This window comes from Festucalex cinctus, chromosome 9, assembly GCF_051991245.1.
Source record: "Festucalex cinctus isolate MCC-2025b chromosome 9, RoL_Fcin_1.0, whole genome shotgun sequence".
Taxonomy (NCBI): domain Eukaryota; kingdom Metazoa; phylum Chordata; class Actinopteri; order Syngnathiformes; family Syngnathidae; genus Festucalex; species Festucalex cinctus.
Window position 1 is genome coordinate 7,551,018 of NC_135419.1, and position 24,098 is coordinate 7,575,115.

A 24,098-nucleotide genomic window follows, 5' to 3' on the forward strand; every position below is an offset into this window, starting at 1 on the left:
CAAAGGGGGAAAATTATGGCAGTATATATATGTTTTTTTAACTTTGAAATTGTTCATCAATCTAATCAGTTTTACCATTCAAGATAATAGAATGGCTGCTGGGAACAATCTCAGAAGAACTCAATACTGTGACGAATTGACTAGAATTTACAATAAATAACTGGCAAAAAAATCCAGCTAATTCTTGTAAAATTTCAGTACGTTAAAACATATTTGTAAAAGTATTTATCCATCCATTTTCAGGACCGCTTATTCCTCACTAGGGTCGCGGGGGGTGCTGGCGCCTATCTCAGCTGGCTCTGGGCAGTAGGCGGGGGACACCCTGGACCGGTTGCCGACCAATCGCAGGGCACACAGAGACGAACAACCATCCACACTCACAAGCACACCTAGGGACAATTCAGAGCACCCAATTAACCTGCCATGCATGTCTTTGGAATGTGGGAGGAGACCGGAGTGCCCGGAGAAGACCCACGGGGAGAACATGCAAACTCCACCCATGCCGGAGCCTGGACTCGAACTGGAGTCCTCAGAAGTGGAAGGCGGACGTGCTAACCACCGTTCCGCCCTTAAAAGTATTTACTGTATATAAATTAGTAACTTAATGTATTTTATTTTACAGTAATTCATTACAACCGTTTCTTATACGTAATTTACAGCAATTTACTGAAATGAATAATACTGTATGGCGTTGTAAAATCCACTATCCATGCATTTCCGCTTATTTTCCTCCAAAAGAGTCGCACAGGGAGAACATGCAAGCTCCATCCCGGAAGGCCGAAGCCCGGACTCGATCCCACACCCTCAGCACTGGGAGACGGACGTGCCAACCAATCAGCTCGCGTGACACCCTCGTTGTAAAATCAATCCACGTTCTGCAGCCGAGTGCATGAATGAATGTTAGCTGTAATGCCTGCATTTGAAGACAAAACAGACTGCCTCGCGCTAAAATATTACTCCCCAATATTCCCTGATTGTCCTTGCCACGGTGACAATCGGTCCGCTATTTGCTTCTTCTCCGATAGAGATACCCACCAAAACCTGTATACTGTATATACAGTACATGCCAAACCATATAATTGCTGTAAAATGTACAGTATTTGACCGCTATAATTATAGAGAAACTTAATGTACTGTTTTTTGTTTTTGTTTTATAATGAACTTTGTTTTCCCCATAATTCATTGCTGTATAACGTTAAATACTGTAAAATAAAAACAAAAAACAACAACAAATAATGCTCTAATTTTTTACTGTGTATTTTGCAGAAATTTGATAAAGTGTTTATGTTCAAATGATTAGTTTGTAGAAAGAGAAACATTGACATCGACCTTCATCACCACCACCACCACCACCACCACCACCACCACCACCACCAACAACAACAACAACAACAACAACAACAACAACAACAACAACAACAACAGCAAATGTATTACTCACAACCCGAAAATTGATTCGAAAAATGGGGAGAAAAAGGCAAATTGCTGTTGCATGTTTCCAGAATCTATAGGTCAAATATCATCAATGTCTTCATCAGTTAATAAAGTTTCATCAACTTCCAAAAACATGATTATCAGTAGGCTATATAAGAATCAAACCATTTAAAAGAGGTCTGGCCAAGTTGTGGTTGAAAAAAAAAATATTGCTCATTTTCTGAAGTTAAATGAGTGAGAGGGTGCATAAAACATTTCCAATGTGACTATAACAAGCAATAGAGCCAAGAAAGTATGGTGCCTACCTCCAAAGGGTCAAAGGAATCGTGAAGCTCATCAACAAAATCACTTGGGCTTTTCCTGAGAGTCTGGTCAGCAGGCAGCGTATTGTCATTGTAAGAAGACACAAATTTAAAATCACTGGTTCTGGAACCTGTTGTCAAGTAGGCGTCATAGTTGTAGGTGCTGCGTAAAGTTCCTGTGCCGTCAACATCTGCGTAATTAGGAGGGAGATACGCGCTGGGGATGGCAACTGCTCCATCAAACAACAGTCTGGGCTTTCTCCTGCGACAAAACCTCACACCCAGGACGATGATGATGAAGGTCAGGAAGAAGGTGGACACGGACACCAGGGCGATGATCAGGTAAGAGGTCACTTTGGAATTCTTGTCGTCATAAGAAATGTCCTTCAGTTCTGGCACCTCAGCCAAGTTATCCGAAATCAGTAAATACATGGAGCAGGTGGCAGAGAGAGGGGGCTGTCCGTTATCTTTCACGGCCACAATCAGGTTCTGTTTCATGCTGTCAGACTCCGAAATGTCCCGCTGGGTCCTGATCTCTCCACTGTGGAGACCAATGGTGAAAAGTCCCGGATCTGTGGACTTGACAATATGATAGGACAGCCAGGCGTTCTGTCCAGAGTCGGCGTCCACCGCTATCACTTTGGACACCACAGAGCCTCCGTGTGCAGCTTTGGGGACCAGCTCGGTCATGAAGGAGTTGCCCTCCGGGGCGGGGTACAGTATCTGAGGAGAGTTGTCATTCACGTCCGATATGTACACACTGACGCTCACGTTGCTGCTCAGCGGAGGAGAACCGTTGTCTCTGGCCATCACGTGGACTTGAAAACTCCTCAAGTGTTCGTAATCAAACGACCTGACGGCGTGGATCACCCCCGTGTCTCCGTTAACAGACACGTAGGAGGACACCGGGGCACCGTTCACCTCAGCGGGTAACAGAGAGTAAATCACGGTGCCATTCTGTCTCCAGTCGGGGTCTTGAGCACTAACAGAACATAAAGTGGAGCCAGCTTTGTTATTTTCACTCACATATGCGCTGTAGGACTGTTCCTCAAACACAGGTGGGTTGTCGTTGATGTCTCCTACAGACAAGTGGACATTTTTGAAGGAGGACAGAGGAGGAGAGCCCTCGTCGGTGGCACTGATTGTGATGTTGTAATCGGACACTCGTTCACGGTCAAGTGGTCCAGTAGTCACCAAAGAATAATAATTCTTAATAGAAGGAACTAGTTTAAAGGGAACATTTTGTTGAATGGAGCAGTGGACCTGTCCATTTTTCTCAGAGTCTCTGTCTTGCACATTAATAATGCCCACCTCAGCACCAGGTGGCACATTTTCTGCTACTGAATTAAACAGTGACTTTAAATTGATTACAGGAGCATTGTCATTTACATCAATTATATTTATAATTACTTTTGCCTCAGAGGACAGGCCATAACCGTCTTTGGCTTCAACCAACACTTCATGACTTGATGCATCTTCATAATCTATCTCACCTACCACAAGAATTTCTCCCGTTTTCTGATTGAGGGAGAACATATTTTTTGCTTTGTCAGACAGCCTGCTGAACTCATATGTAACTTCACCATTGATTCCTTCATCTGCATCCGATGCACTTACGGTGATAACTGGGGTTTTTATGGCCGAATCTTCCTTCACAGATGTTCTATAAACAGCCTGAGTAAAAACTGGGGCGTTGTCATTAGCATCAAGCACAATGACATGAATGACTACAGTACCAGATCTCTGAGGAGAACCACCATCCACGGCTGTTAACAATAATTTAATTTCCTGCTGCTCTTCTCTGTCTAATTCCTTATCTAAAATCAGCTCACCGTATTTGCTGCCTTCATTTGTGGTCTGAATGCGAAACACAAAATTGGAATTTCGCTGCAAAATGTACCTTTGCACGGAATTTGTTCCAATATCCGCATCATGAGCTGCATTAATGCGATATTTGGCTCCTTTGTCAGCGGATTCACTTATTTCCAGCTTCACAAAATCTTTTGAGAAAATTGGGGAATTATCGTTTACATCTTGAATTTGCAAAGACAACCGATGGAGTTCCAAAGGATTTTCCAGCAGCAGTTCGAATTTAAGAACACACGAAGGCTTTTCCCCGCAGTGCTCCTCTCTGTCGATTCTGTCAGCAACCATTAAATCCCCCGTCCGGAGATTTATTCCACAATACTGTTTGTTGCTATTTTCCATATCAACACGAGCCTTGCGAGCAGACAATTTCCCCACCTCCAATCCGAGATCCTTCGCAATATTTCCAATCACTGATCCGCGTTTCATCTCCTCTTGAACAGAATAGCTGAGATCTCCGTGTGCATATCCGAGCAGAACAAAGAAAAAAGCAACGCTCCAACATGGGACCATGTGCCATAAATGCGCCATTCTCTGATAGACACACAAAATAGGACCGACTGCAAAAGAATCAGAAGCCCATTCGATCTCTCGTCGTTGTCCTTTGTCTTCTGTTTTAAATGCTATGAAGAACACTAGAGTCCAGTTATATGTGGCGTGCAGCACACACCAAACATTATGAATTCTCTGCTGGTCTATGGTGACACCATGTGTTCAATTAAAATACTGCGTTTGTAACGGACTACACTGGAGGCCTATTCATGTGACTTTTTTTTAGACGTGCTACCTTTCCTGTCACTGTAAATAATCAAGTGAATGACATTTAATTGCATGTGAAACATTAAAAAGTTTGAACGGCGGACACAAATACAGTCTTATTAAAAAAAAACAACCTAAAAACACTGGTAACACCCATTAGTTTGTCCCAAAAATTAGTATTCAATTGCATAATGTTTATAAAGTTTGTACAATAATTAAGAAAACATAAAGGAAAATAAAATTCAAACTATGTTTTCCCTAAAAGGGGCATTCGTTTCATAAAGTGGAACTCTTTCGTGGGATTAATATTTAAATTGCCTGCAGAAAGAAAGTAAAAAAAAAAAAAAAAAAAATTCTAGCCACCAATGCTATGTAGCATTTTACTGACTCCCTTCGCAACTGAAATTCAATGATTTGTACCTCAATCTAAAAAAAGTGTCAATCAATTTGGTGCATTATGCAAAATAAAAATTAAAGTTTGAATGTTTTTCTTTGTTTTGTAAGACAAGTGTCACTGTTATATAGCCACTTGGCTAAACTTAAAACAAAAGTACAGTGAGATAAAATTAGAGTAGACTGAAAATACATAACAAGAAGTGGAGCAAAATATTCAGCACCAAGGACAGAGAGAAGTGTGAATTAATTATCACTTCTCCTCTTCATGACCTGTATGTAATTGTACAGAAAATAAAGCATGATCAGTTGGCCAGGGTTCTCTAAATGTGATAATGGAAGAAACGACTATAGAGTACATATTCAATGCAACTACATCTGCATTAGTTTGTCTGAACAGATGCAAAGGAGACAAAAGTATGCCAGTTGGTAAACAGTCAAGTTACATTTGCTAAAATTGTTCACTATTCACCCACCCATCCAGTACCACACTCCCTATTTCGGTTAATGAGAAAGCTGTGACCAATATCAGCTGACAAAACTCATCTAGCATTCAATTTTGCAGTTTGCAGAAATTGACCACCCTCACAAAAACAACAGCACCTCAACCACAATGTAAAAACAAGTTCAAACTGACAAAATCAAAACAAAAGCTTGACAACTCTTACATCGTTAAGGCACAAGCATAAGCAGTGAAATTACAAACATGCTGACATAACTAAAGGTAAAAAATACTCAGTTAATGAAGTTGACTGGACTTCTACAAAGAGATTATCAAAAAAGACACTTTTCAAGTGAAGAAGAATATGCAAAGATGTGTGGTCATGTTAGTGTAAAAAAATATTGGTCAACTGAAACAAAGCAGCAAGTAGCAATAAAAGTTGGCATATGCAAAAATAATTGCATTCAAATCTGCAATAGGGTGCCTACCTCCAAGGGGTCAAATGAATCGTGAAGCTCATCAACAAAGTCGCTTGGACTTTTCCTGAGAGTCTGGTCAGCAGGCAGCGTGTTGTCATTGTAAGAAGACACAAATTTGAAGTCGCTGGTTCTGGAACCTGTTGTCAAGTAGGCGTCATAGTTGTAGGTGCTGCGTAAAGTTCCTGTGCCGTCAACATCTGCGTAATTAGGAGGGAGATACGCGCTGGGGATGGCAACTGCTCCATCAAACAACAGTCTGGGCTTTCTCCTGCGACAAAACCTCACACCCAGGACGATGATGATGAAGGTCAGGAAGAAGGTGGACACGGACACCAGGGCGATGATCAGGTAAGAGGTCACTTTGGAATTCTTGTCGTCATAAGAAATGTCCTTCAGTTCTGGCACCTCAGCCAAGTTATCCGAAATCAGTAAATACATGGAGCAGGTGGCAGAGAGAGGGGGCTGTCCGTTATCTTTCACGGCCACAATCAGGTTCTGTTTCATGCTGTCAGACTCCGAAATGTCCCGCTGGGTCCTGATCTCTCCACTGTGGAGACCAATGGTGAAAAGTCCCGGATCTGTGGACTTGACAATATGATAGGACAGCCAGGCGTTCTGTCCAGAGTCGGCGTCCACCGCTATCACTTTGGACACCACAGAGCCTCCGTGTGCAGCTTTGGGGACCAGCTCGGTCATGAAGGAGTTGCCCTCCGGGGCGGGGTACAGTATCTGAGGAGAGTTGTCATTCACGTCCGATATGTACACACTGACGCTCACGTTGCTGCTCAGCGGAGGAGAACCGTTGTCTCTGGCCATCACGTGGACTTGAAAACTCCTCAAGTGTTCGTAATCAAACGACCTGACGGCGTGGATCACCCCCGTGTCTCCGTTAACAGACACGTAGGAGGACACCGGGGCACCGTTCACCTCAGCGGGTAAGAGAGAGTAAATTACGGTGCCGTTCTGTCTCCAGTCGGGGTCTCGAGCACTAACTGAGCATAAAGTGGAGCCAGCTTTGTTATTTTCACTCACATATGCGCTGTAGGACTGTTCCCCAAACACAGGTGGGTTGTCATTGATGTCTCCCACAGACAAGTGAACACTTTTGGAGGAGGACAGAGGAGGAGAGCCCTCATCAGTGGCACTGATTGTAATGTTATAGTCTGAAACTAGTTCCCGATCAAGAAGTCCAGTAGTCACCAGAGAATAATAGTTTTTAATCGAAGGAACTAATTTAAAGGGGACATTTTGTTGGATGGAACAACGGACCTGTCCGTTCTGCTCAGAATCTCTGTCCTGCACATTAATGATTCCCACCTCAGCACTAGTCGGAATATTTTCTGGAATGGGATTTTTCAATGACTTCACAAACACTATTGGAACATTGTCATTGACATCAGTGATATCAATGATTAATGTACAAGTTGCCACCAAGCCTAGGCCATCTTTCGCTGTAATTTGCATTTCATAAGATGACACATCCTCATAGTCTATCGATCCACTCACACTAACTGCACCAGTGTCTTTGTCAAGACTAAACACACTATTAGTTTCATCAGAGATGTGATCAAACTCGTATGTTACCTCGCTATTGAGTCCCTCATCAGCATCAGTTGCACTTACGGTTATCACAACTGTACCTGGGGGAGAGTTTTCAGGCAGATTGGCTTTATAAATTGCTTGGCTGAACACTGGGGCGTTATCATTTGCATCCAGCACGGTGACGTGTAAAACTACAGTGCCTGATCTCTGAGGTGTGCCACCGTCTGTTGCAATCAGCACAAGTGTTAGCTCATTTTCTTGCTCTCTGTCAAGCTCCTTTTCTATGACTAACTCACCATATTTGCCTCCAGCGCTTTTTGCGACAATATTTAATTTAAAGTGTTGATTTGTTTCGATTGCATAGCTCTGTATAGCGTTCTGCCCCACATCTGCGTCGTGGGCCTCATCTAAACGGTAGCGACTCTCTTTCGCTGCAGATTCACGGATCTCCAAATTAATTGTGCTCTTTTTAAACTGAGGTGAATTATCATTAATGTCATTAACGTGGATATTGATCCGATGCAATTCTAAAGGCTCCTCCAAAACGAGCTCCTGTTTCAAAATGCAGGACGGCTTTTTGACACAAAGCCCCTCTCGGTCAATCCTGTCCGCAACAATAATATCTCCGGTGTTCAAATTCATGTCGAAATACCGTTTGATGTTGCCATCTCCATCAATCCGAGCCCGTCGAGTCGACAGCTTGTCCACCTCAATTCCGATATCTTTTGCTATATTTCCAACAATAGATCCGCGCTTCATCTCCTCGGGAATAGAATAGGCCACATCCCCGCACACAATTTGCGGCGGAAAAAGAAACCAGCACAACAAAGCCGTCAGGTCCAACACTGAGAATGCCTTCATTTTCCCGAATAAAAAAAAACGATGCTGAATAGCCACACTTTCCTTAAAAAAATAATAACCAGGGAGAAAAATATATGTCCTCTAATGGCAACACACGGAGGATGATCCAATGTGCGCTTCTGCCGTATTATACGCCAAATTGTGAATAAGGAAACGTTGCTTGGACCTGCAGCTTCAGATCATTCATGGTGGACAGCGCCACTAGGAGCGCGTTTTGAATATTACATATTATTTTTGTTTTTTTGTTTTTGTTTTTTGCTGGGAGACAATCTGACACGCTAATCAAGAAGTTAATAAACGACTTTGTTCTCAACAGTAAATTTTACATTGGCAAATGACCAAATGTAAAGTTATATTATTATTATTATTATTATTATTATTATTATTATTATTATTATTATTATTATTATTATTATTATTACCTGTAGTGACACAAGCAAAATGCATAGCTTCTTTCTCTAAAATGAAACGAAATTTTTATTGTTGTGTGATTTAGAACAGTACTTGTACATTATTTTGGAAATGTTTTTTTAATATCACAGGGTGTCTTTTTTTTTAGACGTAAAACAGCAGTTGAAATCGTTGTTAAAACCAAATATATACGCCCTTTAAAACTCACAGGCGTGGGAGAAATCACAATTTCGGATCCTAAATTAATTGTTCCCTCAAAATTCACAAATCCATTATGATCTATAGTTGAACAAATATTTATGATAATTAATATTTTTTCTCACTTAAAAAAATCATTAATGCGCGCTGCAGTGTGCTTCAAAAGCATTTTATTCGAACGGACCGACAATTAAATGTCTGAATGAACACGCTAAATTAGTCACCAGATGAAACTTTTCTAAGCCCAAAGTCAAATTGAATCTGTTTTTCCTCAAGTTGTCTTAACAGCGTGGATTTTTTTTTTTTTTAATCAAAACGGAAAACCATTTAGTTATTGCTGGACTTAGATTAGTGAAAGGAGTTATGGGATAGTTGTCAGAAAGCCATAATGAAAAAAAATTCTCACACTGAGTCACCAAGAAATTTGTTGAAATAACTAATAAAGATAAGCATAGGCCTACCTCCAAGGGGTCGAAAGAATCATGAAGGTCATCAACGAAGTCACTTGGACTTTTCCTCATAGTCTGGTCAGCAGGCAGCGTGTTGTCATTGTAAGAAGACACAAATTTGAAGTCACTGGTCCTGGAACCTGTTGTCAAGTAGGCGTCATAGTTGTAGGTGCTGCGTAAAGTTCCTGTGCCGTCAACATCGGCGTAATTAGGAGGGAGATACGCGCTGGGGATGGCAACTGCTCCATCAAACAACAGTCTGGGCTTTCTCCTGCGACAAAACCTCACACCCAGGACGATGATGATGAAGGTCAGGAAGAAGGTGGACACGGACACCAGGGCGATGATCAGGTAAGAGGTCACTTTGGAATTCTTGTCGTCATAAGAAATGTCCTTCAGTTCTGGCACCTCAGCCAAGTTATCCGAAATCAGTAAATACATGGAGCAGGTGGCAGAGAGAGGGGGCTGTCCGTTATCTTTCACGGCCACAATCAGGTTCTGTTTCATGCTGTCAGACTCCGAAATGTCCCGCTGGGTCCTGATCTCTCCACTGTGGAGACCAATGGTGAAAAGTCCCGGATCTGTGGACTTGACAATATGATAGGACAGCCAGGCGTTCTGTCCAGAGTCGGCGTCCACCGCTATCACTTTGGACACCACAGAGCCTCCGTGTGCAGCTTTGGGGACAAGCTCGGTCATGAAGGAGTTGCCCTCCGGGGCGGGGTACAGTATCTGAGGAGAGTTGTCATTCACGTCCGATATGTACACACTGACGCTCACGTTGCTGCTCAGCGGAGGAGAACCGTTGTCTCTGGCCATCACGTGGACTTGAAAACTCCTCAAGTGTTCGTAATCAAACGACCTGACGGCGTGGATCACCCCCGTGTCTCCGTTAACAGACACGTAGGAGGACACCGGGGCACCGTTCACCTCAGCGGGTAACAGAGAGTAAATCACGGTGCCGTTCTGTCTCCAGTCGGGGTCTCGAGCACTAACTGAGCATAAAGTGGAGCCAGCTTTGTTATTTTCACTCACATATGCGCTGTAGGACTGTTCCTCAAACACAGGTGGGTTGTCGTTGATGTCTCCCACAGATAAGTGAACACTTTTGAAGGAGGACAGAGGAGGAGAGCCCTCATCGGTGGCACTGATTGTAATGTTGTAATCTGACACTAGTTCACGGTCAAGTTGTCCAGTAGTCACTAGTGAATAATAGTTTTTAATAGAAGGAACTAACTTAAAGGGGACATTTTGTTGAATGGAGCAGCGGACTTGTCCATTCTGCTCAGAATCTCTGTCCTGCACATTAACAATGCCCACGTCTGTACCAGGCGACACATTCTCCGGAATTGGATTAGACACAGATTTTAAATTGATTACAGGAGCATTGTCATTTACATCAGTCAGGTCAATGATTAATGTTGAATAAGACACTAATCCAAGACCATCTTTAGCACTTATTTGCATTTCATAAGATGACACCTTCTCATAGTCAACAACACCAGCCACTCTCACTTCTCCAGTTTTGGGGTGTAAAGTAAATACATTAATATTGTCATCAGAAACATAGTCAAATGCATATGTGATTTCACTATTTAGTCCTTCGTCTACATCAATTGCACTCACTGTGATCACTAAAGTATTTTGAGGAGAGTTTTCTGGAATATTGGCTTTATAGATGGTCTCACTAAACACTGGTTCGTTGTCATTAGCATCCAGCACAGTGACGTGTATGACGACTGTTCCTGATCTCTGAGGAGAGCCGCCATCATTTGCAGTCAAAAAGAGCATGATTTCATTTTTATCTTCTCGATCTAATTCTTTGTTTAAGAGCAATTCGCAGTATTTTCGTCCACCAGCTTTAGTTTTTACATTTAACTTGAAATTATTGTTCTCCTGCAAAATGTAGCTTTGAACAGCATTTTCTCCAATGTCACCATCGTGTGCTTCTCCAAGAAGAAAACGTTCCCCCTTGTCTGCCGATTCCTGAATTTCTAATTTTAGCGAATCTTCATTAAACTGCGGTGAATTGTCATTGATATCTTGAACACGTATATTAATACGGTGTAGCTCTAACGGATTTTCTAGTACAAGCTCTTGTTTTAAAACACACGATGCCTTTTTGCCACAAAGCCCCTCTCTGTCAATCCTCTCCTGAACAATCAAGTCACCCGTGTTGAGGTTGATACCGCAGTGCTGTACGTTGTTGTCCTCTGGATCAACGCGTGCTTTACGAGCAGACAACTCGCCCAAATTTAGTCCCAAATCCTTGGCGATATTCCCGATTACAGATCCACGTTTCATCTCCTCTGGGATAGAATAGCTCACGTCGCCATTGACGGTGCGCAGGAAAAAGAAAAGAAAAATGAGGCCGAACGGCTCGAATCTTTTGTTCTCCATTCCACTGAAAATATGATTGAGAATCATTTCCAGTGTGACAAGAAATGGACAATGATCTCAATATGATCGTTTCTTGGTATATCCACAGCTTCCGACACAAGTACTCACAGCCAAACATTTAAATTAGAGCTCCGCAAAATTATGATCTGGTTTGCCTGCATGTCGACGTGAAAGGGTGGGAAACTGAGCAGCTTTTGTTCATGAGTGCATACTGACCTCTAGAGGGCAATAAGCACCATAACACCGAGCTGGTGTTCATAAATGTGACAGAATAATTATCATCAACAGTATAAATTGTTCGCTATACAAAAAAAAACAAAGGAAAAAAAAACGTCTTACAGGCATAGGTTGATAAAATGAGACATTTTACATTCAAAGTTAACTTAAAGTAGGCTAAACTACTAAAATATGGTTGTAATATATTTGATTTTCTAAACAGAAATCGGAGACAATCTAGAAGTGTCAGTGGAGAAAAAAAAAGCGCGACTGAATTCAGCGCCATGGACAGAGAAGGAGGCTGTGAGATATGAAACAAGCGGCCTGATTTACGAAAGTTACTTGTCGTAATATACGTTTACCTGCTGTTTGCCAGCCAATCACAGGGAACATAGCAAAGAAACTCGGCTCTACTCAGCATATTTACAGTGCGCACTTAAAAAATAAAATAAAATAAAAATCACACACACTCATGCACACTATGAGAATTTCATCGTCAAGTCCCAAGCACCCCCTGAACATGCAAACGCCACAATGCAGGAAGGACAGAGCCCAGATTCAAGCACCCAGCCTAAATCCTATAAAAACCATTTATTTAAATTTTTTATATGATTTTTTTTAACTGCTAAGAAACTGTATATGAGTATGGTTGTGTTCACTTTCATGAAAAACTCAATAAAGTGATAATGTTTTCTTGCCTCTTTCACCAACTATCAGTTAACCTATATATCCATTCGTTGAAAACGGTCCATGTTAAAATAAAAAAATAAAAAATAAAAAATGCAGTAAGATACAAATAGAGGATGCAACTATGGGATACAAATTATTTGTCCCAAATGTTTATGGATGAGACACCTGCTGCATAAACTCAGCCTTGACAATTGTAAAATGCACTTATCAATTTAAAAATGTATCCCCACTTCCTTGCACAACACAGACCGAAGAGTACTGTGCATCCTCCATGACAACACCTATCGAATGAAGAAATACAAAACACTTGCAAAAAATAAAAAATAAATAAATAATTATAATCATATGGAATTAACACTGTCATAAATTCACCAAATAATCAACATCCAGAGTCAGAAATTAGGTCATAATGCTGTGAAAAGCTGCCTACCTCCAGGGGATCGAAAGAATCCTGAAGCTCATCAACAAAGTCACTTGGACTTTTCCTCAGAGTTTGGTCAGCAGGCAGCGTGTTGTCATTGTAAGAAGACACAAACTTAAAGTCGCTGGTTCTGGAACCTGTTGTCAAGTAGGCGTCATAGTTGTAGGTGCTGCGTAAAGTTCCTGTGCCGTCAACATCTGCGTAATTAGGAGGGAGATACGCGCTGGGGATGGCAACTGCTCCATCAAACAACAGTCTGGGCTTTCTCCTGCGACAAAACCTCACACCCAGGACGATGATGATGAAGGTCAGGAAGAAGGTGGACACGGACACCAGGGCGATGATCAGGTAAGAGGTCACTTTGGAATTCTTGTCGTCATAAGAAATGTCCTTCAGTTCTGGCACCTCAGCCAAGTTATCCGAAATCAGTAAATACATGGAGCAGGTGGCAGAGAGAGGGGGCTGTCCGTTATCTTTCACGGCCACAATCAGGTTCTGTTTCATGCTGTCAGACTCCGAAATGTCCCGCTGGGTCCTGATCTCTCCACTGTGGAGACCAATGGTGAAAAGTCCCGGATCTGTGGACTTGACAATATGATAGGACAGCCAGGCGTTCTGTCCAGAGTCGGCGTCCACCGCTATCACTTTGGACACCACAGAGCCTCCGTGTGCAGCTTTGGGGACCAGCTCGGTCATGAAGGAGTTGCCCTCCGGGGCGGGGTACAGTATCTGAGGAGAGTTGTCATTCACGTCCGATATGTACACACTGACGCTCACGTTGCTGCTCAGCGGAGGAGAACCGTTGTCTCTGGCCATCACGTGGACTTGAAAACTCCTCAAGTGTTCGTAATCAAACGACCTGACGGCGTGGATCACCCCCGTGTCTCCGTTAACAGACACGTAGGAGGACACCGGGGCACCGTTCACCTCAGCGGGTAAAAGAGAATAAATCACGGTGCCGTTCTGTCTCCAGTCGGGGTCTCGAGCACTAACAGAGCATAAAGTGGAGCCAGCTTTGTTATTTTCACTCACATATGCGCTGTAGGACTGTTCCTCAAACACAGGTGGGTTGTCGTTGATGTCTCCCACAGACAATTGGACATTTTTGGAGGATGACAGAGGAGGAGAGCCCTCATCAGTGGCACTGATTGTAATGTTGTAATCTGACACTAATTCACGGTCAAGTTGTCCAGTAGTCACCAAAGAATAATATTTTTTAATAGAAGGAACTAGCTTGAAGGGGACATTTTGTTGAATGGAGCAACGCACCTGTCCATTCTCCTCAGAGTCTCTGTCCTGCACATTAATGATGCCCACCTCAGTACCAGGGGGCACATTTTCTGGCACTGGATTAGACAGTGATTTCAGTTGTATAAATGGGGTGTTGTCATTCACATCAGTGATGTCAATCACTACTTTACAATGTGATGAAAGACCATAACCATCTTTAGCATCTACCCGCATTTCATATTTGGAATTACTCTCAAAGTCAAGTGACCCTATTACTTTAATCTCACCAGTTTTACTATCAATCGAGAATACTTTTTTAGCCTTTTCTGCAATGCGACTAAAATCGTAAGTAATTTCACCGTTGACGCCATCGTCTGCGTCCGTCGCACTCACTGTGACAACAACAGTTCCCAGAGCTGCGTTTTCAGGCAGACTGGCCTTGTAAATATCGTGGCCAAACACTGGGGCGTTGTCATTTGCATCAAGCACAGTGACGTGAACAAGGGCCGTTCCTGATCTTTCTGGAGTGCCTCCATCACTGGCACTCAGCACCACACTTAAATCATGTTCTGTTTCACGGTCAAGCTCTTTGTCTAACACCAATTCAAGATTCTTTGATCCATCAGAGTTGTCTCTCACCGACAAAACGAAATGTGCATTGTTTTGTAAGGAATATTGTTTAACAGAATTTTGCCCGATGTCGGCGTCATCTGCTTCGTTAATGCGGTATCGAGTTCCCTTGTCGGCGGATTCGCTTATTTCCAGCTTTAGTTCCTCCTTTGGAAAAACGGGGTAATTGTCATTCACGTCCAAAACGAGTACCGTAATGCGATGCAGCTCCAGCGGGCTTTCTAACACCAGTTCATATTTTAGCATACAAGTCAAGGCCCCCCCGCACAGCTCCTCTCTGTCGATCCTCTCCCGGATCACTAAATTACCCGTTTTGACGTCAATGTCGCAGTAACGCACATCCTCATTAACAGTATCAATACGGGCCTTGCGGGAGATCAATGCCCGTCCTTCTAGTCCGAGGTCCTTGGCAATATTCCCAACAATGGATCCGGGTCTCATCTCCTCCGGAACAGAATAGCTGAGCTCTGCAATGGTGGTGTCGGCGCAAAAAATAAAGCCGTAAAAAAAGATAATGAGCATATGAGCTCGGTGATCCATTTTTCACGAAATAAAATAAGCAGTATTAAAATTGTTTAGTAGCTCAGTCGGGGGAAAAGCACCCTTCTTACAATTAATGCATTAACCTCCCGAAACAATAGCTGGTCTGGTTCGTAATGGTTGAATCCCGCCTGCTTCATTTGGGGGGGAAAAAATAAATCAAAATCCCACAGCTTCATATCTATGAGTAGAGCGACATCTTGAGTCTACTTTGAATATTGCACACTCATGTAAGCACATTGTAAACAGCTGTGTACTGTATTGCATGCTTTCTTGAATGTGAAACATGTTCCATGTTATTGGTAAATAGTGGCAAGCTACATCAGCACCATGGACAGTGTTGGTCACGTGTTGACCGGATCTGGTCGCTTGGTTAACAGACCCCCCACCCCACCACCACCACCAAATGGGCAAAATTCATGAAACATTTATGATGCAAGACTAAGAAGTTGTCAACGATTTGTTGCGACCATTGAGAACTGTTCCCAAACACAGTAAGTTAAAAACATGCTCACTGACTGAAAAATTAAATCAGAACAATATGTTTGTGCAGGTGCAGTAGAATGGTCACAAATGAAATGAAATTCTTGTCAATTTGTGTTTCAAAGCAAGCTTAGCTGCTCTGCAGGCCAATTCCAAAATATGGAAATTAAAACAAATGCTACATTAGTGAACACAAACAGGTAAACTGTTTGACTGTTTTTAGATTTGTTGTTAGACTTACACTATTTCGTGCTCTTTGAGTAGGAAAACATTACTACATATAAAACATCCATGATTAAAAAAACAAAATGTTTCTATTTGAAATTGCCTGAATGCCCATGGGTAATTAAAGAGAAGACCTGTTGAGAATTAAAGCATATGCATCAAACTGTACTGAATAGTGAGAATCACATTGATTTGGAAGATGGAGCACAAAAAAATTGAATGCTATTGGCTAATGGATATTAAAATGCTGATTGCAAAAGTGGACCCTACCTCTGGCGAGTCATGCAGCTCATCAAAAACCTCGGCAAAGTCACTTGGACTTTTCCTGAGAGTCTGGTCAGCAGGCAGCGTGTTGTCATTGTAAGACGAAACAAACTTAAAGTCGCTGGTTCTGGAACCTGTTGTCAAGTAGGCGTCATAGTTGTAGGTGCTGCGTAAAGTTCCTGTGCCGTCAACATCTGCGTAATTAGGAGGGAGATACGCGCTGGGGATGGCAACTGCTCCATCAAACAACAGTCTGGGCTTTCTCCTGCGACAAAACCTCACACCCAGGACGATGATGATGAAGGTCAGGAAGAAGGTGGACACGGACACCAGGGCGATGATCAGGTAAGAGGTCACTTTGGAATTCTTGTCGTCATAAGAAATGTCCTTCAGTTCTGGCACCTCAGCCAAGTTATCCGAAATCAGTAAATACATGGAGCAGGTGGCAGAGAGAGGGGGCTGTCCGTTATCTTTCACGGCCACAATCAGGTTCTGTTTCATGCTGTCAGACTCCGAAATGTCCCGCTGGGTCCTGATCTCTCCACTGTGGAGACCAATGGTGAAAAGTCCCGGATCTGTGGACTTGACAATATGATAGGACAGCCAGGCGTTCTGTCCAGAGTCGGCGTCCACCGCTATCACTTTGGACACCACAGAGCCTCCGTGTGCAGCTTTGGGGACCAGCTCGGTCATGAAGGAGTTGCCCTCCGGGGCGGGGTACAGTATCTGAGGAGAGTTGTCATTCACGTCCGATATGTACACACTGACGCTCACGTTGCTGCTCAGCGGAGGAGAACCGTTGTCTCTGGCCATCACGTGGACTTGAAAACTCCTCAAGTGTTCGTAATCAAACGACCTGACGGCGTGGATCACCCCCGTGTCTCCGTTAACAGACACGTAGGAGGACACCGGGGCACCGTTCACCTCAGCGGGTAACAGAGAATAAATTACTGTGCCGTTCTGTCTCCAGTCGGGGTCTCGAGCACTAACTGAGCATAAAGTGGAGCCAGCTTTGTTATTTTCACTCACATATGCACTGTAGGACTGTTCTTCAAACACAGGTGGGTTGTCGTTGATGTCTGCTACAGACAAGTGAACAGTTTTCGAGGAGCTCAGAGAAGGAGAGCCTTCATCAGTGGCACTTATTGTAATGTTGTAATCTGACACAAGTTCACGGTCAAGTTCTCCTGTAGTCACCAGAGAATAATAGTTTTTAATAGAAGGAACTAACTTAAATGGGACATTTTGTTGAATGGTGCAGTGGACATGTCCATTCTTCTCAGAATCTCTGTCCTGCACATTAATTATGCCCACATCTGTGCCAGGTGACTCATTCTCTGCTACTGGATTGGTCAGTGACATGAGATTGATCACAGGTGCGTTGTCATTTACATCACTAATATCTATCATGACTTTGGCATAAGAGGTCAATCCCAAACCGTCTTTAGCTTCCACTTTAATTTCAAAAGAAACAATTGCTTCAAAATCAATCAAACCAGTTAATTTAATTTCACCTGTTGTGGGATCAATAGCAAATAAATTGTTTTCGTCAGATACATGGCCAAAGTCATACGTCACATCTCCATTGACCCCTTCATCAGCATCAGTCGCACTAACTTTAATTATTATTGTTTCTGGAGGAGAGTTTTCAGGCAGACTGGCTTTATAAACGGCCTTGCTGAACACTGGGGCGTTATCATTAGCATCTAGCACCTTAACATGTATGACGACTGTGCCTGATTTCTGGGCAGAGCCGCCATCTAAAGCTGTAAGAAGCAAATTCATCTCACTTTGCTTTTCTCGGTCCAGTTTATTTTCTAAGACAAGCTCAACTTTATTGTTGTCAACAGCAAGAATAAAGTTGGTATTCTTTTGCAGAATATATCTTTGAACTGCATTTTGGCCTATATCTGCATCATGGGCCTCCTCAATTGAAAAACGACTCCCCTTTTCTGCCGACTCACGTATTTCCATTTCAATCAAATTATTTTTAAATTTTGGAGGGTTGTCATTTACATCTTGAATGTGGATATTTATGCGATGAAGTTCAAGAGGATTTTCTAACACTAGATCAATTTTAATAGTGCAAGATGGTTTCTTCCCGCAAATACTCTCTCTGTCAATTCTCTCGGATGTGATCAAATCTCCGGTGGTCAGATTAATCTCACAATACTGCTTACGTGTCCCCGCAACACTAATACGGGCATTTCGAGTAGAAAGGGTCCTCAAATCAGCTCCAAGATCTTTTCCTATATTTCCAACAACCGACAGGCGTTTCATCTCCTCGGGAATGGAATAGCTGAGATCACCGTTGACGAGTTGCACCGGAACAAAGGAGGCAAACAGAACCATCAGACGACGCACTGAGAATCCAATCTGCCCCATCTTGACAAAACCAGCCCAAAACGGGTCGCATAAAAAAATAATATTCCTCACTGGTTCACGTCCCACACGCTTAAGTATCGAAACAAAAATGTATTTTCCAGTTTAACAAGCCGCAGCTGAACAATGCAGTCTTTGGCATGAGAGCGAGTGATTCGCGTTAAATAGGTCAATAGCGACACCAGGAGTCGATTTGTTATCATTGTCAAACATTCCTAAAAAAGCAGTCACATTAAATGACGTTTAAGGAAATAATTATTCCATTTTTTGATTTGACTTTTTGTAGGCTACTTGTGAAATGAAAACGCAGTCTGACGTAATGCAAGTAAATGATCAATATCGTTTTCTACCCCACTTCCGGATTAACTTTATTATTATTATTATTATTATTATTATTATTATTATTATTATTATTATTATTATTATTATTATTATTATTATTATTATTATTATAACTATTACAACCACACCATTGGCCTACAGTGATTTAATAAAACAACAAAATCGGGCAAGAAACCTGGAATAGCTGCGAGACATAAACTACTATCATGTTTTCAGCACGTATGGACAGACGCATCCATTTTTGGAAAGAAATGAGTCACAAAGTAACATAAAAAAAGGCAATTGAAACTTTATCTTATACACAAAAGTAGCTGGACAGGCTACTTCACACCATTGCAAATAAAACTCAGTTGAAGATAATTGTTGTAAGAATAAAACTGACTATGCAAAACGTAAAACTAAAGGTAAAATATGTCAGGGTATTTAATTTATTACACTTTAGTATTGGAATGCAGGAAAACAATTCCCATATTCCATAACAGTCACTTTCAAGCAGCTTCATCAAGTGGCAATCAAAACCGTAACCAACACAATCACACAACCAGGATTTAAAACATCCACAATTTCAACAAGCACAATTGATCAATGAACAGAAGATTTACGCATCCTTACATTTTCTCCAGCTCTTTTGCACATGATTTGCCAGCAACTGGAGTTATGCCATGCACCTGCTTTTGCTATAGTCAAGACCAATTCACACTCGAATCTCACTCATGGTCAATGTAGAGATACAATTAACCTATTTTGGCGATGTGAGAGGGGAACAAATAAAAAATCTGTATATGTCAGCAATTGCAAACAGCAAATTTCACAGAATATTCAGTGCTAGCTCCACAATTCCCACTACAAAACTGTTTCCTTCTCAAGTAGGCCACAAGAACAAATAGCCAATGATAAACAATGTCAGTGCAACTGCCATGTCAACCTTCATAAAACTCATTGAAACAGTTCAGAAATCTCATTTTGGTAGAGATCCAGTTTTCTGCAACTGAGCACATGTTAAATTCTGAATGGATGGCACAAAGTGGTTTTATTGTTGAGCACTATTACTGCAAATGCATGTCTGATGTGTTTTAATAATTTGTCATCTTATAACCCTGACCAACTGCGGTCAAGCAAAGTAAAAAAAAAAAAAAAATGTCACCCTCAATGTGACACATTTTGCTATGATAAATGTGATCAATTCATGAAGGCTTATTGAACTATGTGTGGCCATTTCAACATTTTCTGCAGCAATGTTAGATATAATGAAATTACGGAAGTGGCAGAGAAAATCGCTTGGGATATTCTAAAATAGCGATGGCAGCAAGACAATGTGAAAAAGATGAGACAATTTGCAACAAAGAATCTTAATTAAAAAGAGTCCTACCTCTGCAGAGGACGCAAGATCTTCAAAAGGATCAGCAAAGTCACTCGGACTTTTCCTCATAGTTTGGTCAGCAGGCAGCGTGTTGTCATTGTAAGAAGAAACAAACTTAAAGTCGCTGGTTCTGGAACCTGTTGTCAAGTAGGCGTCATAGTTGTAGGTGCTGCGTAAAGTTCCTGTGCCGTCAACATCTGCGTAATTAGGAGGGAGATACGCGCTGGGGATGGCAACTGCTCCATCAAACAACAGTCTGGGCTTTCTCCTGCGACAAAACCTCACACCCAGGACGATGATGATGAAGGTCAGGAAGAAGGTGGACACGGACACCAGGGCGATGATCAGGTAAGAGGTCACTTTGGAATTCTTGTCGTCATAAGAAATGTCCTTCAGTTCTGGCACCTCAGCCAAGTTATCCGAAATCAGTAAATACATGGAGCAGGTGGCAGAGAGAGGGGGCTGTCCGTTATCTTTCACGGCCACAATCAGGTTCTGTTTCATGCTGTCAGACTCCGAAATGTCCCGCTGGGTCCTGATCTCTCCACTGTGGAGACCAATGGTGAAAAGTCCCGGATCTGTGGACTTGACAATATGATAGGACAGCCAGGCGTTCTGTCCAGAGTCGGCGTCCACCGCTATCACTTTGGACACCACAGAGCCTCCGTGTGCAGCTTTGGGGACCAGCTCGGTCATGAAGGAGTTGCCCTCCGGGGCGGGGTACAGTATCTGAGGAGAGTTGTCATTCACGTCCGATATGTACACACTGACGCTCACGTTGCTGCTCAGCGGAGGAGAACCGTTGTCTCTGGCCATCACGTGGACTTGAAAACTCCTCAAGTGTTCGTAATCAAACGACCTGACGGCGTGGATCACCCCCGTGTCTCCGTTAACAGACACGTAGGAGGACACCGGGGCAGCATTCACCTCAGCGGGTAAAAGAGAATAAATTACGGTGCCGTTCTGTCTCCAGTCGGGGTCTCGAGCACTAACAGAACATAAAGTGGAGCCAGCTTTGTTATTTTCACTCACATATGCGCTGTAGGACTGTTCCTCAAACACAGGTGGGTTGTCGTTGATGTCTCCTACAGACAAGTGAACACTTTTGGAGGACGACAGAGGAGGAGAGCCCTCGTCAGTGGCACTGATTGTGATGTTGTAATCTGACACAAGTTCACGGTCAAGTTGTCCAGTAGTCACCAGAGAATAATAGTTTTTAATAGAAGGAACTAACTTCAATGGGACATTTTGTTGAAGGGTGCAGCTCACATGTCCATTCTTTTCAGAATCTCTGTCCTGCACATTAATGATTCCCACCTCTGTGCCAGGTGGAACATTTTCTGCTACTGGATTAGTCAATGACTTTAAGTTGATCATAGGAACATTGTCATTTACATCAGTAATATCTATTACAAGTTTAGCATAGGATGTGAGCCCTAAGCCATCTCTTGCTTGCACTTTCATTTCATAAGAATTGTTCTCCTCAAAATCAATCTCACCCGATAGCTTTATTGCACCACTTTTGGGGTCAATTGTGAAAATATTTGTATTATCATTCGATACGTGGCCAACATTGTATGTCACATCTCCATTCACTCCTTCATCAGCATCAGTAGCACTAACTTTAATTATTATTGTTTCTGGAGGAGAATTTTCAGGCAGACTGGCTTTATAAACGGCCTTGCTGAACACTGGAGCGTTATCATTAGCATCCAGCACAATGACATGTATGACGACTGTGCCTGATTTCTGGGGGGAGCCGCCATCTAAAGCTGTGAGAAGCAAATTCATCTCACTTTGCTTTTCTCGGTCAAGCTTATTTTCTAAAACAAGTTCAACCTTGTTGTTGTCAACAGCAAGAATAAAGTTGGCATTTCTTTGTAAAATGTATCGTTGAACAGCATTTTGACCGATATCTGCATCATGGGCCTCCTCGATGGAAAAACGGCTGCCCTTTTCTGCAGACTCTCTAATTTCCATTTCAATTACTTTTTCACGAAATTTAGGAGAATTGTCATTTACATCTTGAATATGAAAACTCACACGTTGAAGCTCGAGGGGATTCTCCAAAACTAGATCGACTTTTATGACACATGAAGGTTTCGTTCCACAAATGATTTCTCTGTCAATCCTCTCTGATGTGATCAGGTCTCCGGTGCTCAAATTTATCCCACAATAACGTCTCCGCGCTTCCTCAAAATCAAATCGAGGCTTTCGGGATGCAAAAGTCACCAGATCAACTCCAAGATCTTTTGCTATATTTCCAACAACAGAGCCTTGTTTCACCTCCTCTGGAACAGAATAACTCAAATCTCCGTAAACGACGGGCACCATTACGATAAGGGAAACAAAGCAAACGATTGGAACAAGCGCAGAAAATCCTTTGTCCCCCATCTTGCGCAAAACAAAAAAACATTCGATGTTTGGGCAATGGCAACGCGATTCCAGTGGTATACAATCCAAGTAAATCAACGATTTTTCCACAAAACGAGACTGGGCTGAAAAAAAAAATAGCTTTTTCGCCGACTGTTTACAACATCCTGAATGCGCAGTTGTCTGCATGGGTGGACTGGTGGGTGCGTTTACGGTCTGCAAGCCGAGAGCGACATCATCAGTTCATTTTTTATTCTTACACTCAAAGAAATAATTAGGCATATTCTCCAACTGATAATTGAATAAAGGGAGCAATATTTATGATGTGCAGAAACGAAAGGAAAGAAAATGTCAACAATCTGCCAAATTCATAATAGTAAGTGCAACCTAAATGTAGATTCAGAACCATAACGTATTTAAAACAATAGTTAAAAAAAAAAAAAAAAAAAAAAAAAAAAAACAATGTAGGCCTATACCCTGACATTGAATTAGAAAGTTGCCTTTTTTTTATCAAGCACTGATAGGCCTATTTGTAGCTATTAGAGAAACCTAACACTGTCATGTTAATTTTGCACCATAAAACATATCAAATCATATTTCATGCATTTTCAATAGCCTAGACTATCTTCTGATTCAATCGAGAACATGTTTCGTTTTTCATTTATTTAATATGAAGTGCTTATTGTCAAAATTATATGTTGGATGCAAATGTCTCTCTCCAACAAGTCCTCCAACAATAACGACCATATTGGTCGTTACTGGAGGACTGTCTCAAATATGGACACGCAACGAATAAACGGATGAACAGCGTCAGAGCATAAGCCCCTCAGTCTATTTTTTAATGGACTAATAACAACATTAACCGTTTTTGTTGTTAAACGTATTTAAATAATCAAATTCAGTACGCGTTGCGCCACAGATGTAAATTTATGTAATTATTATTCGTCCTGACTCAGTTATAATTTAATATGAATAAATAATTGATGTCAGTATGCGACGGATCTTTTCTTGCGTTTCTTCTAGTATAGCCTAAATTTAAATTAAACTTATACAACGTGTGTGTATGTATATAAATTAAACTATTAATGCTATGCGTGTTGAAAAATTAAGCTGACGTCTGAAACCAAAGGGACGAAATTGGGTTCAAATATTTTCAAGAATAGTGATTCGTGCATGATTACCCTGCACAACAAACTTCAACAATCTCAGATGAGTAGGTAATATGACGTCGTTGCCAGAGCGCATGACCGCTATACAGATCTCGTATGTATACGGATGTCACCAAAATTTTTGTGCGCATGAATATAAATATTCTATTCTTAGTCTGAATATATTAGAACGAAACTCGCAATGTTTTTGATTATATTAACGTTAAGCGTTATTTATTTATTTATTTATTTATTTAT

General features: G+C 41.9%; 1 protein-coding gene across 14 annotated transcripts in view; it reads right to left on the reverse strand.

Moving 5' to 3' along the window:
* Positions 1–24,098, reverse strand: part of LOC144025487 (protocadherin gamma-A12-like) — a 223,696-nt gene that overhangs the window by 188,276 nt on the left and 11,322 nt on the right. For 2 of the 14 annotated variants that reach the window (XM_077531593.1, XM_077531582.1), the window contains exon 1: positions 16,242–18,762. The exons of 4 other annotated variants lie outside the window; for them this stretch is intronic. In XM_077531593.1, coding sequence (XP_077387719.1) covers positions 16,242–18,620 — 2,379 coding nt within the window. In that variant the 5' untranslated portion in view covers positions 18,621–18,762. Of the gene's footprint in view, positions 1–1,739; positions 4,273–5,684; positions 8,200–9,148; positions 11,701–12,872; positions 15,373–16,241; positions 18,763–20,328; positions 22,888–24,098 lie in introns of those variants that run through there. 8 more of the 14 variants (XM_077531588.1, XM_077531572.1, XM_077531587.1 and 5 more) reach the window with 6 other exon arrangements.